At 38.6% G+C, this 16,155-nt stretch overlaps 1 protein-coding gene across 2 annotated transcripts; it reads right to left on the bottom strand.

The window, feature by feature from the left end:
- Window positions 1-3,184: 3,184 nt before the first annotated feature.
- LOC133709498 (protein DETOXIFICATION 16-like) lies at window positions 3,185-6,021 on the bottom strand. 2 transcript variants are annotated; one of them, XM_062135271.1, is made up of 9 exons: window positions 5,972-6,021; window positions 5,584-5,882; window positions 4,914-5,458; window positions 4,647-4,733; window positions 4,492-4,548; window positions 4,173-4,411; window positions 3,935-4,053; window positions 3,707-3,793; window positions 3,185-3,614 (listed from the first exon to the last, which is right to left on the bottom strand). In XM_062135271.1, the coding sequence occupies exons 2-9, from the start codon at window positions 5,860-5,862 to the stop codon at window positions 3,558-3,560; spliced, it is 1,470 nt and encodes a 489-aa protein (XP_061991255.1). In that variant the 5' UTR covers window positions 5,863-5,882; window positions 5,972-6,021; the 3' UTR covers window positions 3,185-3,557. The 2 variants fall into 2 exon arrangements, with proteins under 2 accessions (XP_061991255.1, XP_061991253.1); XM_062135269.1 differs by lacking the exon at window positions 5,972-6,021 and having other exon boundaries at window positions 5,584-5,944.
- Window positions 6,022-16,155: the final 10,134 nt, after the last annotated feature.

The raw sequence follows: 16,155 nt of genomic DNA, 5'->3' as shown, positions 1-16,155 counted from the left end.
CATGGACGAATCCCGTTCATGAGGCCTATCCAGCCCGGAGTTCAGAACGGCCCGCTTCTGACTCCCCACTTGGTTTTTTACCTTTGCTTTCTGCGTCGGTACCATTGAAGTAATTACCCCAGCAATGGGCCCATCCTGCTTATAGTTAACTTCAGCTGTAACCTCAGCAGACAAAGCCACCCCTTTGCTGTCATCATTGTTGACGACTCCCAAGAATGTCGGATTTGAATGCTGCACTCGTGCAGCAGGGATAGCATTCATAGCTGACACAGAGACTGCCGGCGTGCCAGCGGTCATCGAATTCAAGGCCGCCGCGAAATCCGTGCATTCCACAATGGGTACCTCCGTCAATTGAACCTCATCCCCCGTACTCGCCGACCGTCGTCTGTCTGCCAAGCACCGCCGCTTGGAGGCTGACTCTTCCGGGCTCCCTGAGTCCCTACCGCCATCTTCAACCTCCATTGCTTCCTCTGACTGAGAGTCCGGTTGGGTACAGTCCGTAACCCACTCCTCTCTAGATCTAATTAACCCAATGGTCGGAAACTCCGGAGCAATCATTTTCCAACCTGTACGTCTTCCCGGATGAAGCCCAAACCGAGTCCCACCTCCAGAGTTAGCTGCTTCCATCTCCCTGAATGCCTCTTGCTTAACCAACCAAGCCGATTTTCTTTCGGCATTCAACAGTACATCGTAGGTAGGTTCAGGGATCTCACCTGATGCTCTAAGGGGACAATCCCCGCCTGTATGAGAGATAAGACCACAGAATAGACAAAAGTGAGGCAACCTCTCGTACTCCAGATCAAAAAGTTTCTTCCCGGACCAAGCCGCCCCAGGAATGGACACCCCTTTGCTCAAAGACTTATGGATATCGATCCCCACACGAATACGGAGGAACCTTCCTAAGCAGCTGCTATTCTTATCTTTCCAAGTTCTGACATAACTCCCCACCGCCTCACCGATCCCCTGACCAGTCCCCTCATCCATGTACAGGGGTGGGATGCCTCTAATACGAATCCAAAAGAATTGTGTTTGTATGGAGACTTTGAGGGGATCAGTCAAGCCATCTGTAACCGCTATAGCGAATAAAGCATTCTTAAACGACCAAGGCGCCCTTGTAAGAACCCAATTCAGATCCGAAACGGAAGTGAAAGAAAAGAGTAACCTTCTACTCCCTTCAATTTGACACACCGTCAACCGAGACCGATCATCCGGGCTCGCATCTGGAATCCAAAGGTCTCGCAAAGTGCTAATCAAGGATTCCATACGGAACTGTTTCTTTGTCAGCAGCTCTCCAACAAGGAAAAAGCGATTAGGTTGAGACTTCTGTTGCTTTTGTGGTAAAACCACCTCCACCGCGTCCGCCTCTGTCAACGCAAGCTTACGGACAAAGCCCCCAATCACTTCCTCCATAATGATACAACTCTTTGTGACAAGATGCCACCCCTCACCAATGATGGGAGGAAACCAGGACATGCAAATACTTTGTGACGAGATGCCACCCCTCACCAATGATGGGAGGAAACCAGGACATGCAAATAGGAATAAACCACCGTCACGAAGGACACCGGCGCCGCACACCAACACGGCTAACCCTAACTCTCAGTAGCTAGAGAGAGAGAAGGGACGTTCCTCATTTTTCATGAAGTCAATAATGAAGTCTTACACTCAAGTGTTATAAATCAGTATTTATAAAATAAGTAAATGATTATGTATTGGACTGAAAATGGGTTCCACATCAAAATCAGAAATTTATATGCATAGTTCAAAACCCAAAGGCGAGGTTGGGTAGAAATCAATTCCTCAATAAATTCATTTCTATAATCCATATAAAAGTGATCTTATACGCAATTAATCCTATCTTTAGTTCTTTACATCTTTTTCGTTATCTTTCCTCTTTGGGCTTATGACTTGCAATTCCGTATTTCTGGCATGTAGAAGCTTCTTTGTCAGCCCTTCTTTGTAGTACTGGCCTTTGTCTGAGACGCTTCTGATAAACTCAGGCTTGGAAATTTTGTCCAAGACCGCATGGGTGGCATTGCAGATAATGCCCCCGCCCCCATGCTCTCCGTACCTCATTGAAGCAGCAACCTAACATTCTGTACTCATCTTCTGTACTAATATTAATATTTTTTATGTAGTTATTAGGTGAACATGTGAATTAATTATTGCATTACACCATATTTTTCTTTCATTTTTATATTTACCTTGTTAAACATATCATGACTTTTTCATAACTTTTTTTACTTTTATGAATAAAGAAAATTACATATAAATATAATGGGATCGGCCCTGCCCGCCCGAAAAGTTCAGTAAAGCCTGGGCCTATGGGAGGTCTTGGGCATTGATTTTTAAGAAAAATACATGCCTTGCCTGGCCCAAAAATATAAAATAATGTGTTATGGTCCTACCCGACCGGAGCACGAGCCCGAGCCTATTGATGATCCCTATCGTATCGTATCCCACACTTCGTACCCATTTTTGTGCATCATATGTGACTATGTCTCAACCCAAAATCCTTTTCTATTATTCTTTCTTTGTCTCTTCAAGTTTTATATCATTTTTTTTTTTTTGTGAAATAAGTTTAATACCATTATTTTACGCATTGTCACCTGCTATTATTTTAAGAATTCGTTTTACTTTTTTTTTTTTCAGATTTAAATATTTTTTTTTTTTTGCAGATTTTTAAATATTTATGATTCGTAGAATCTTGTAGAATATATAACTCTAATCATACACACGCCTCTTTCCTCCAAATGGGCTTTGGACTGGTCAATGCAAGTTTTGTTTTGATTCGTTTTGGTATGTTGTTCCAGTTCTGCCGTGTTTCTCTTTGGACCGGACGAGTGTGGTTTCCCACTTTCCCCAAGAAAGTTAGTCTAGCCAAGAGTCCAAGACGCCTTAGGCGACTAGTGCCAGCACTCCTCTTCGAGGCAATGAGGCAGTGAAGAAACATGGTCAAGATGCATGTACTTTATTTATCTTAATATATAATATATATCACTGTCAAGATATTTGAACAGATATGTATTATATACTCTGATTTGTATGTGTATGACAGTAAAAAGATTTTAGATTTTTGATAGGCTGATATTGCCAGCTTGCTGACATTGATTGATTTTGTTCTTATGTTCTTGATGTAAATGTGCTCTTGGAAGAAATGGGAGGAGTCCAAGGAGGCAGCTGGTGGCCATTTTGAACTGAACTAATATGTATAATCTAATTAATTTAGTCACATGAAAAGATGGAATACTCTCCTGTATATCTTATCTATCTACACAGCAGAAAAGGCTCTCCTGTCTTGCTTCTCGTCAGTGAGGAAGAACTAGAGTGTATATAGGACGCTCATATTAAACAACATATCATATGAAGAAACTGGCATATAACAAGCCAGATAAATTCAGTGCAAAATCATATGAGGCCTGTTACCTCAGTCTCTGAGAGGAGGAGATCAAATTAATGTCTTCCACCTTTAATAATTTATTTTCTCGAAATTTTCTAGTATCGACTTGGTAATTAGGTCCCCAAATCTAGATATGATCATGACTTTAGCATGATGTTTACGACACATCACCCACGCCGACTGCATTGTGCACCCTATCAGAAGCTTTCTTCACCTACAAAAGGAAGCAAACTGGACAATGAGAAAAATCTAACAATCAAACAGATCACTACTGGTACATGAAAACTAGGTAACAAGGTACTTTACTTCTTTATCCCAATCTGTGCATATGACTATGATTGCAAGACATAGTGCTTGCACGAATAGCGCGACGACAATTCCTATCCAAAGACCCTGTGAAGAACATGTCCCAAATTAATACCGACTAGTATCATATTTCCAAGAAAGACTAAGAAACTGTCCCAAGTTAATACTGATCACTGGTATCATATTTCCAAGAAAGACTAAGAAACAATAAGGATATCTTGTTGTTACCTTTCCTCCAATGTGGAGGCCAAAAGCAAATACTAGTCCAGTAGGTATGCCTAGAAGATAATAAGCTCCCAGATTAACATATGCTCCAATCTTCTGCTGCCCACTTCCTCTTATGACACCTGAAACACACAAAGTGAAGCAACTTATTTTTAGTAAATCTGTAAATGAGTAACAAGATATTTTCATAAAATGAGAAAACTTATTTTTGTATAAGAGGAATATGTAGATATGGAGAAACCTGAGAGAACAGATTGAGGTCCATCAACAAAGTGGGATATTGCAACAAAAATCAACATTTCACTAACATAATTCACAACTTGTTTTTCATTGCTGTAACAGTATCCCCATACTTTTCGACCCAATATCATGACAGCAGCAACAACAATGCCTTCAATAACAACAAGGCATAGTGAAACACATGCAGCTAGACGTGCTAGTCTAGGTTGCCCGGCACCCAACTGATTTGATACTCTTGTGCTACAAAGAACAGAACAGAACTTTTAAGAAAAGGATTCATGATAGAGGTGTGAATCTACTACATGTAGAATCAGGCTCACCTCGCTGCACCACTGAATGCAAGGGGAATCATGTATGCCATTGCACATGTGTTAAGGCTGTGGTATGAAACAATCGGTTAGTATCTTCATTTTTTGCTACATTTTTGTTGGCTACCAATAAGAACGTATATTGTTCACAAATAAGCATTGCAAACCTGATTGACAGGACTGAGGTTTCAAGCTTTGGATTTGGAAGAAAACCAGATACAAGAACCAACATTTCAAATGACCAAATCTCTAAGCTGTCAAAGACATGAAAGCAACAAACCATACTAAGTACTACTATTGTATATTTTACCAAATATAACACAGAATGGTAGTATTTTTTTTTTTGAGATATTAGTGCCTTTGTGTGAGAATCATGGTATTGCAACCTAAATAATCTCCAAAGTTGATACAGTCTCATGTCAACCAAAGTTTACCTAAGCATGACAGCTGAAGGAATCGATAGTCTTAAAAAAGTGGGAAGTCCATGGAAGGCCTCCTTTGAGAATCCAGTCCATGTGCTCTTGCAAGATGGAGAGATTCTGACATAAAGAAACAATAACAATGCATTGATCCAATAGGTGATGGCGTTTGCCACAGCAGCGCCTTTATATCCGAGGCTGGTCTTGTATACCAGAAGCCAACAGATAAGCAAGTGTAGCAGTGTTGCAGTTCCGGTGCTAACAATCATCGGAACCACATTGTTTTGTGTTTGCAGGAATCTAGCATGACATTGTAGGATTGCATAAGCGAAAATGCATGGTATCATCAAACGAGCATAATCTCCGGCAGCAGCAGATATCTCTGGATCTTGACCCAAGAACTGAAGAATCCTTCCTGCATTGGCCCATATAATCGCAAGAGGAATGCTCACCAGCAAAAGAACAAGCATTGCCCTCTGCATATGTATACCAAGCATCCGATACTGTTTCGCTCCATAGGATTGACCACAGAAAGTGTCGAGTGCGCTACACATTCCCATCTATTTAACAACTTCGAAGTTAAAGGAAACAATATACAACAAGCTAGAAACATAATCAAAACTCATGTATATACATATCATTGCATAAAAATTTTCTACATGTATAAGACTAGGACCCATCTTACTATCAAGCTCAAACCGGTGACTGAAGCGAATGAAGTGGCCATTGAAGCACCTGCAAGTGATAGCTCCCCGAGATGACCAACATACATGACTGAAATAACTTGCATACCAAATAGCAGGAAATTTGATGACACAAGTGGCCCTGCTAACAACAGCTGCTTCTTCACTTCCTCGACGATTTCATCTTTATTCAGCAATCCCTTTCTTGATTGTAGAGCATGTTCTTGTGGATCAGGAATCAAGGGCGATTCAAGACCGCCACTCTGTTCCTCTGCATCCATTAATTGGTTCTATATCTCTTCTGCAGGGGGCAGTAGTATTAATGAAATCAACTTATGAAGAATCTTATGGTCTATTGATGAATATACGACAAATTTACCAAATACATACTGGTAGAAAAACAGACAATCGACCGGCTACAGCCGCTTTCATACACATCGATATGAGAATATGCTTTCTATTTTCTAATATTATAAGGGACAAAATATTGTTTACTCCTTATATTTATAGGGAGTCGACGTTTCAGTCCCTAACATTTCAATTTCACCTAAAAACTCTCTAAACTCTCCAATTTCACCCAATTGGTCATTGCCGTTAATTTTCTGTCAAAAGCCCCGTTATCTTACTGACGTGGCATTCCGTATATGACCAAAATATCTATTTTACCCTCACAAACTTTTTTTTATTTTTTTTTCTCTCTGTTTTTTTCTTTTTACGTCTTCTTGCCCTCTCTCTGTCTCCAGATCATAAACCACCCTTCTCTCTCCTCATTGTCCTCAAACTCCTTCCACTCCTCACGGAACTCGGACCAGTCCGGCGGCGGAGGCAGGACTCTCAAGAAGGCGGCAAAGGCGAAGTCGTGGTTTCCGGCGATGAAGACATGTTTCTGAAATGGGTATTTGGAGGGGAGAGCGACGAAGAAATCAGGGACTTCATTGGTGTCTGGGCCGCTGTCGCTGTAGTCGCCGAGGAAGATGACGAGGGCGGTGGCGAAGTCTGAAGAGGGGATGGAGATTTCGAGATTGGACCGGAGGTTTTGGAGCTTGGTGTGGAAGCCGTGGACGTCGCTGATGTAGCAGACTAGTCTGGGTTTTGGGTTTGACCACATGGTTTTGGTTTTCCGGTAAAGGAAGGTGAGATTTGGTTAAACGAATGTGGAAAATTCCTCGGAGGTTGAACTGTGATTCTCGTTGAAAACGACTTTCTCTTACTCTCTGGGTTTTCAGTTGATGCCAAAATCGATCTGTCTCTCACTCTGTCATGAATTTCTGGGTTTTCAATTGAAGTCTCGAGCTCGTGGTCAACTGGTCTTGCTCTTGGTTCGATTCAGAAATCTTCAATCTTGGTAAGTAAGTTGCTGCCTGCTCTTGGTTCGAATAATGAATGTATGAATTTCAGTTGCTGCCTTGATCAAATTGTATGATTGAGCTGTTGACAAGTTGGATAATTGGCTGTTTGAGTGTTTGTTGTTGACAAGTTGGATAATTGGCTGTTTGAGTGTTTTCCCGAGCTTTTTGGATGTTAGTTTAAGGATGAGATTATTGAAATGGTGATTGACATTGAACAGGCCTCGGCAACTGAATGCCCTTAACTTTGAAATGATTTCTCGACTGTTGGAACTTTTCCTTACATATGAAGAGGATGCTAATGTCAAGTTGGTGATTCTCAAGGGGAAAGGAAGAGCATTTTGTGCTGGTGGTGATGTAGAATGGTTTGTCATTTTTACGAGGAGAAGTCAGCAAGGATTTCAGAGAGGGCTGCAGAGCTATACTGTCGGACAAGGATAGGAACCCAAACTGGGAGCCTTCTAAAATCTAAATTAGAGCTCATCAATGATTATATGGTTGAGTAGTACTTCTTTAAGTTGGATGATGAAGAACGTTAAAGCTCCCTGCAAGATTCAAAAAAAAAAAATAGAGGAGGAGAGAGAGCCGGAAGAAGAAGAGGCAAAAAGAGAAGGGAAAAAAAAAAGAGAAAAAAAAACAGAGAGAGGAAAAAAAAAAAGTTTGTGAGGGTAAAATAGACATTTTGGTCGTGTACGGAATGCCACATCAGCAAAATAACGAGGCTTTTGATGGAAAATTAACGGCAAGGACCAATGGGTGAAATTGGAGAGTTTAGGGAGGTTTTAGGTGAAATTGAAATGTCAGGAACTGAAACGTCGACTTCCTATAAGTATAGGGAGTAAACAGTATTTTGTCATATTATAAAATATATGGCACACTGAACGTGATAATAAATGACTACCATAATGTTAGAGATCAAATCAATTTGACTTATCAATCATCAACTTATACCCTGTATTTAATCAAAAAAACCTTATACCCTGTCTCAATCAAAACTAAAAAATTGAAAAAATGCCTCATTACTCCATTTATACAAAAATACTTCCCAAATACCTCACCAACAAATCCACTTTCTCACTCAACTTGTTGTGGTTTCCTTCTCATTGACATTCATAATGTGGTCTTTTGGAAGGACTCCATTAATGCAAAAGGGCTTTTGCTCAAAATTACAAATATACTTTCATGTTGGAAAAAAGGAACCCTGTCTAGAGCTGGAAGGATCACTTGGATCAAGGCTAATATTGCAGGAATGCCAAATCATGTTATGTCTTGCTTTAGGCAAAATAGTCAAATCACCCCCTGACTTTTTCTATGATTGCCGATTTACCCCCTGACATTTCAATTTTAATTACTTACACCCTGACTTTTCTAATTGTGGCCGATTTACACCCTATCGATAACTTTTAGACTTTATATCCAATTCATCTTTTTACTTGACCTCAAGTGTTGGGCATTTTAATCTTTTAATTTGTCACAATTTTTTTTTTTAAAAGAGAATTTCTCTTCTCATTGACAATTTTTTTTTTTTTTTTGCATATATTATGCTTGTAGAATATGTACTATTGTTTATAAGAGAAATCTTGTTTATATCAAGATGACATTGTTGCACAAATTCAAATGATAATTGACCTAAAGATGGTAGGCAAAAAATCACCAATGTTAGAAACAGTATGCTTAAGCAATCACAAACACATAAACTGAAACCTATACTAGATCAAATCATGTATATTAAATCTCCTTGAGTTAAATCCAAGTAAGAAGAAATCTCCTTGAAGAAGATTCAAGTGAGGTGAAATCTCCTCTAGACAGATCTTAGAGAGGTAATATCCCCTTGAGATGGATCCGAGTGAAGAAGAAAATCCTTAACGGATCCCTTTGAGACAGATCTAATACTCCTCAATGGAAACTGATTTCTGCAGAAAACTAAATATAAGAACATGAACCCAGAAAACTTACTCGATGCACTTGCATTGTCCATGACAGCTTTCTTGACACAGTTGAGTTTTCCATCTTAGTCTTCTCCTGATTTCACCTTTAGCATCCTCTTAGTGATGGGACTAATTGATGAGAATGATTCGTGCATCAGAAGGGACCAAAATATCTGATATATAAAGCATTGTATTGTCAGTTTCTTCCATCAAGAAACTGACAATGCATCCCAACTGCTTTTTCAAAAAACCAGATAAACTCTCATGAGTCATAACTGTATTTATGAATTTCAAATTCTAACAGATGTGATAAGTTGGACCGAAATGATTTTCTTAAGTCCTTAACTTATACTTGACATTTGAATTCAAAACTAAATCATATATGAATATATACTTAGGTTCTACACAATGTCAGGTTCATTAAATTTTCTTACAACCAATTCATATGACAATTTGAAACATATGTTAAAGGAGAGGGGGGAAGATTCTTTCTTTTCTTATGTTTCTTTTATTTATTTTATTTTTTATTGGTGACATTTGGAATGACAAAAATGGCCAACACGTGAGGTCAAGTTAAAGGAGAAATTATATATAAAGTCTAAAAGTTAACAGTATGGTGTAAATCGGCCGCAATTAGAAAAGTCAGAATGTAAATAATCAAAATTGAAATGTCAGGGGATAAATCGACAGTCATGGAAAAAATCAGGGGGTAATTTAGCTATTTTGCCCTTGCTTTAAGTGCTCTATTAAATTCTCAAAAGCAATAGATAAAGAAATCAAAGATTGTCTTTGGGGATTAAGTTAAAGGAACACCCCAGGTATGATCCTTATGCTTAGAGACTGTCAGTTTGCTCGTGTCTTTTGGAATGATATTGTATGTCTTGATACGTTTGCTAGAAGCATGCAGCTAGATTGGAGTAGTTGGTGTGCTGCTAATTTACATTGTCATAGGCGGTGTTATGGGGATTTGAAATGGAGTACTGTGTTTGTCTTCACCTGTTGGTACTTCTGGAAATGGAGAAATAAGGTAGTGTTTGAGAATGACTTTCATATGCCTTTGAATCTCTGTAAGGTAATCATTGATGTGGCTAAGGAATGGTGTGCAGCAAATTCTGGTAATTCAGGTGATTCTCTTAAAAAAACAATTACTCTTAAGTGGAATGTTCCTCATGTGCACTGCTTTAAACTTAATGTTGATGGAGCAAGGAATCAAATGGGTAAAATTGGGGTAGGTAGTGTAATTAGGAGTCATGATGGCTCTTGGGTTGCTGGATTTTATACCAACCTGGGAAGTGGCTCTGTTCTCCAATCTGAGGCATGGGGTCTGTTGTTGGGGCTAAAATTGGCCTATGATAATCAATGCTCCCATTTGTATGTTGAAAGTGATTCTGAAACCCTTGTTAACATGGTAAAGAAAGGAGTGGATGAAGTGCATCCACTAAAGACTATCCTCAATTGTTGCTCATTCTTGCAGCAAAAGTTCCTGAGCTTTGATATTAGACACACCTATAGAGAAGTGAATGCAGTTGCAGATATCCTATCCAAGGATGGGTTGCAGGCTGAAGCTGGGGTGCATGTCATGTTGCATCCTCCTCCACAAGTCATTACCTCTCTTCTTGATGACTTGTGTGAATTTCCTAGAGTTAGGATCGTGAATTCCGAAGTTTAGTTTTTCTTTCTTTTTGGGCCTCTTGGCTCCCACGTATCCAAAAAAAAAAAAACACCCTAGTTGCCTGGGATCAAGTATGCTCTCCTAAGTCTGTTGATGGACTAGGGATAAGACCTGCAGCCTTTTTTAACAATGCTGCTATTGCTAAGTTGGCTTGGAAAATAATTACTGAACCTGACAATTGGTGGATTCAGATTGTTCGGAAGAAGTACCTTAGGAAAGACTCATTCTTCCAAGCTAAGAAGAAACTTTCTACTTCGTTTGCCTAGAAATGAATTTTAGACTGCAAAAACCTTATAAACCAAGGCATGAGGTGGACTGTAGGCAATGATAAAACTATAAGCTTCTGGACTTTTAACTGGATTTTCCCCTTCCCTCTTATTAATCTAATGTTTGACACTCGAAAGAATAGTATTGATTGGAACTCTACTGTTTGTGATTTCATTGCAGAAAATCAATGGAACAAGGCTAAGTTGCCAAGACCAAGAGATTGTGAAGCAAATAATGGGAATCCCTATCCCTTTCAACAACCAGGGAGACTCCTTTGTTTGGGGACCTGCTGCTAATGGTAAATTTTCTATAAAATCTGCTACTTGGTTACAATGTAAGAACTAGAAAAAACATCCTTAGATTTTGCTTATTAATAAAATGTGGAAACTTAATTTGCCTCCTAAAATCAAAATGTTTAGTTGGCTCCTTCTTAGGGGAAGGCTCAAAACAAAAGACAAATTATCTAGATTTGGTCTCATAAATGATAATAGCTGTGCTCTTTATAATACTGATAATGAAACAGCAAATCATCTTTTTGGTGATTGCCCTTACACTATGGAGATTTGGAAACTTATGAACATTCATACTTCTATGAACTGGAGTGTTGGTTATATTTATGTGTTAAAATAAATCCCTATTCCTAGGGAGAAACTGCAATACTGATCTATTAATAAAACTTCTTACCACTTGCTGGCAAGTTTGGAAAGCCAGGAATGACCTCTTCTTTAGAGGTAAATACCCATCCAGCTTCAGGTCTGGCAGCAACAGCTGCAGTCTTAAAAAGCTATACAGACCACAATACCAAGGAGCAAAGAGGAGCAGCTAAAACAAAGTCTGGTGCAATCAAATGACACCCTCCTCCAATACGCTCCGTAAAAATCAATTTTGACAGTTCAGTCAGTAATCACTCGGCAGCCTGTGGTTTCATCCAAGGGCGTAGCTAGCCCAGGGCGAGAAGAGTCAATTGACCCTTCTCAATTTTAAGAAAATCCTTAATTAGTGTTAATGATCTATGAATCTTAATGGAATGAAATAAAATTGACCCTTCTCAATTTTTGAAAAATCCTTAATTAGTCTCAATTTTTAAAATTCAATAAAAATTTATCTTAATTAGTTTTAATTATCCTTGAACTTTAATGGAATGAAATAATATTTACACTATTAATACACTACATATATCTAATTAATACGAATCTTTTCAAGGTTTTCTTACCCTATTGATCGATATATGCGCATATTTACAATTCTTTATTAATATGCTAAATTGAAGTAACACATAAGTTTTTCTATATTTATCATTCATCTTAAATCCCAAAATTTATTCAACATGATTTAAGAATCTTTCAATTCCAGCATTAGTACAAGAAATATTACACCTAAATTTTCTTAGTTATACTAATACATATATTTTTTTGGGCAAAAGATTGTGTTATTTTTAGAGGACGACTAGAAATGAGTATAATTTGTTAGTTAATAAAGTTTGACCCTCCTAAGAGAGATTTTTGGCTACGCCACTGAGGGTAATCCTCTCTGGGCAATGTCAAGAAACATTGGAAGATCTTATGTGCCCATTTCTGAAGCTACTACTTTAAGGGATAGCATTTGGTCAGCCTTTAGAAGAGGAATCAAAGAGCTTCAAGTCAAAAGAGATTCTAAACTAGTCATTGACGCAGTTAACAACAACATCCAGGCCCCTTGGAGAATTTTACAAATCATTGAAGACATCAGGAAGATCTCAAGAAGCTTCATTTCAATCACTTTCAATCATATCCTAAGGGTAGCAAACTTTGCAGCTGATGCTTGTGCTCATCTAGGCCATGAACTAAGAGGCAAAAAAGTCTGGAGAACCATTTACCACCAAGAGATCTAAAGCAATTCTGTTTGATAGGCTAGGTTCTGGCTGTCCCAAAGGCACCTGCTTGTAAGCTTGCTTTATGTTTCTTATAAAAATACATAAATAAAAAATAAACCCAATATCTTTTTGAATTAATGGTAATTCCATTGATAAAACTCATACCAAGAAGGGCATTACATATCCACCCGCTGCCTCACAATGAACAGAACAAGGCTTCATGGTGAAACCGCAGTGATACATAGGATAGACCAACTATATTTGAACTTATCACTCACTTAAAAGCGAGCCTATAAGCTATGAAAAAAACATAGCGAATAGACAAGCAAAACTACACTCGTTAGGGCTCATTAAGTAACTTAACCTAACAAGCATAGGGCCCTAAAAAAATAAGAAATTATTTAGCTAAAACAAAAAACAAAAAACAAAAAATAAAAATTAAAAATAGAGGCCATAGCCCAATAGCCCACAGTTTGCCCTATCCCAAGCCTAACAGCAAGCAGTCCAATCCAACCCCTGTCATACTATGCCAAGCAGCCAATAGTCTAACACAGCAGCCCCGCCGCCGCCACAAGGAACACCACTACCATCATCACCAGATGCGGTCAACCGGAACCCTCAGCGAAACCCAACCGGAGAAAACCCGACCCACCAAGATTGATCTCCACCGTACCAAATCACCACAAACAACTTTGTTGCCTACGCCTCCATCAAAGCCATCACTTGTACGTTGTTCCTCGACCCACCATGTCGCCATCAATCCCACATGCCACAGTGCCCAACAGACCAAGATCCAGCAGCGATGCTGTCAAACTCCAAGCAAAGAGATAAACTGAGAACAATTATGTGCAAGCCTTTGAGGTCTGTCCGACAGCAGCCCTGACATCATGTGACCTGGTACCTTTTTTACCTAAGTTTACCATTTTTACCCATATTTACTGTTTTACATTTTTACTTTTAATTTTACTGTGAACAATATATATATATATATATATATATATATATATATATATATATATATATAGAGCGTGGTGGACCCATATATTAGATTTATGAATTTAAACATTTTTGTAGCTAGAATTCATCTTCGAATATGAATTTAAACATTTTTGCAGCTAGAATTCATCCTCTATATTCGAAGGTAAACATTTAATTTTCATTATTTATAATTTCGTTGCATACTAGAAAACAGTTACCTTCATTTCAACCCATGCACATGATTAGTTGGTGTGTTAACAGTTTGACTGAGTTCCAGAAATACCATCCCAAGGCTATAAGGAAGAAGAAAAGACCACTGACTAAGTGGGAATGCCCTCCACGGGGTAGGCTGAAAATTAACATTGATGGTGCATTCCGATTTGAGAGTGGAGCTGGAGGTATTGGGGTGGTGGTCAGGGATGATTTGGGCATAGGGTTGGCAGCTATTGCGAGGCCTTTTCTGCATGCACACTCGGCTCTTAATATGGAGGCTGAGGCGTGCAGGCCTGGTCTTCTTCTTGGTATACACCAAGGGTGGACGGACATTGACATTGAGAGCGACTGTGCCCTTCTGATTGCTGCACTCAATAGTAAGGAGGAAAACCTTTCGGAGGTAAGTCGGATTCTTGATGATTGTAGAGATTATATGTCTGCTTTTCAATCTGTAAGGGTTCGACATACTTACCGTGAAGCAAATGGTGTGGCACATAGACTTACCCACCTTGCTAGCTTATTTTCCATTGATGATGTTTGGCTAGAGGAGACTCCTGCTATTATTCAGGATGTACTCTACGAGGATTATTCTCTTAGTTCTGCTGTAGCACGGGGTTCAGGTTTTATATCCCCCCCGTTGCAAAATTATGAAATTAATATAATAAATGGAACCAAGCGTGGGGCTGAGCCTCCCAGCTAGGCTGGGTTCCAAACCCTTTCAATCAAAAAAAAAAAAAAAAAAAAAACAGTTACCTTCTATTTGCAAAGAAACTACCAGCTTATAAATATTTTTTTTCCTGTAGAATTCTTGTGGAGTGGTGTGCTTTTTATTCAAAATAAGTGCTTGTAATTTTAAGTTTTGGATAATTAAACAGCTTTTAGCTGTTTACTTTTGAATGAGGCTATGAATTCTTAGTTTGTTATTCGGGATGTTCTCTACGAGGACTCTTGTATTAATGCTCGAGGTCAAGGTTTTATGTCCCCTCAACGCATTTTCATCATTCTAATAAAATAAGTCAGGCGGCTCGAAACTGGTGGTGGTGTGACGAGGGCAGTGGCCAATTGGCGGAGGCTTTGCTTGAATTGGGCTGGGCCTTACATGGCTGTGACCTCTTTAATGGTGCTTGGGTTTGGGCTCTCCTATTGGGCTCTGCCCTGGTTTTTATTTATTTTTTATGTTGTTTAGTTTTGTTGTGCTTTTTGCGTATAATAAGTCCCTACACATATTGTATAGGGCTAGTCGGGCTATATGCCTGTGTGTGCACTCAAAATGCCTTGTCTGCTCTAGGTAGGTGGCGAGTCAACATAGTAGGAAAGCTGTGTTTATGGTAATTAAGCTATGTTGTAATCAGGTTACATATTGAGTTATCTTTCCGTTATGTCACAGCTATGTCAAAGCAAATGGAGTAGCCAATAGAGCACTCTTTGCTAGGTGGTGCTTGTTAGAATACATGTCTTATGTAGAGATTTCTGATATTATTTCGGGAAATACTTTAGATGCTTATTATAATCAAGGGTTTAGGCTCAATGTCCCCCCCTCCCCCTTGTATTTGACTGTTTCATTAATCAAGACTTGTGGGCACCAGCCATTTATTCAAAATAATAATAATAATAATAAGTCAGGCGTGAGAATGAGCCTCCCAGGCTAGGCTAGGTCCAAACCCCTTCAAAAAAAAAAAATTAGATTGCTCATCCACCTTATCGATCTTTATTTAGTTTAAATTTCTATTATTTCGTCAATCTTTATTTTGTTTAAGTTTCTATTTAGTAAGCATTATCAAGTTCAAGTTCAGGATTTTTGTTTCAAAGGAAATCTTTTCTTCTTTGTTTTAAAAACAAGCAGCAGTGATTCCACCCGTTTTAGTAACCGCTAAGCAGGAGGCCGTTAGGTGAAGTTGTGGCATGTTGAAGGCTAGCTTTCTTTATTTCAAGGCTTAGAACATGTTTTTCTAAGAAAAAATAAATTTTGGACTTTGCTTATGTCAGCATAGGATATAGAAGTCACTTTACTATAAATAATTGTTCTTTTTACAAGATTTATCAATAAGTTTAAAGAATTCCTTACTTCATTCCTTTAAATCCTGTTTTTTCCCATTCTCAACTAATCACTTGGTTGTCTTTTAAAAAAAATAAGCTACAGAACATATGATACATATTGAGCACAAATTTAAGATGAAAACTCTAAACATATGATACATACTAATCCAGTACATATTGATCATAAACCTAAACTACATAATATATGATACATATTGACTATAAACACTTAAAATCCAAAACATATTTAGTATGCCACTTTTACGGTGCAAAAGTACCAT

This window comes from Rosa rugosa, chromosome 5, assembly GCF_958449725.1.
Source record: "Rosa rugosa chromosome 5, drRosRugo1.1, whole genome shotgun sequence".
Classification (NCBI taxonomy): Eukaryota; Viridiplantae; Streptophyta; class Magnoliopsida; order Rosales; family Rosaceae; genus Rosa; species Rosa rugosa.
Note: the sequence above shows the minus strand (reverse complement) of the source record. Positions and strands in the feature narration are given on the sequence as shown.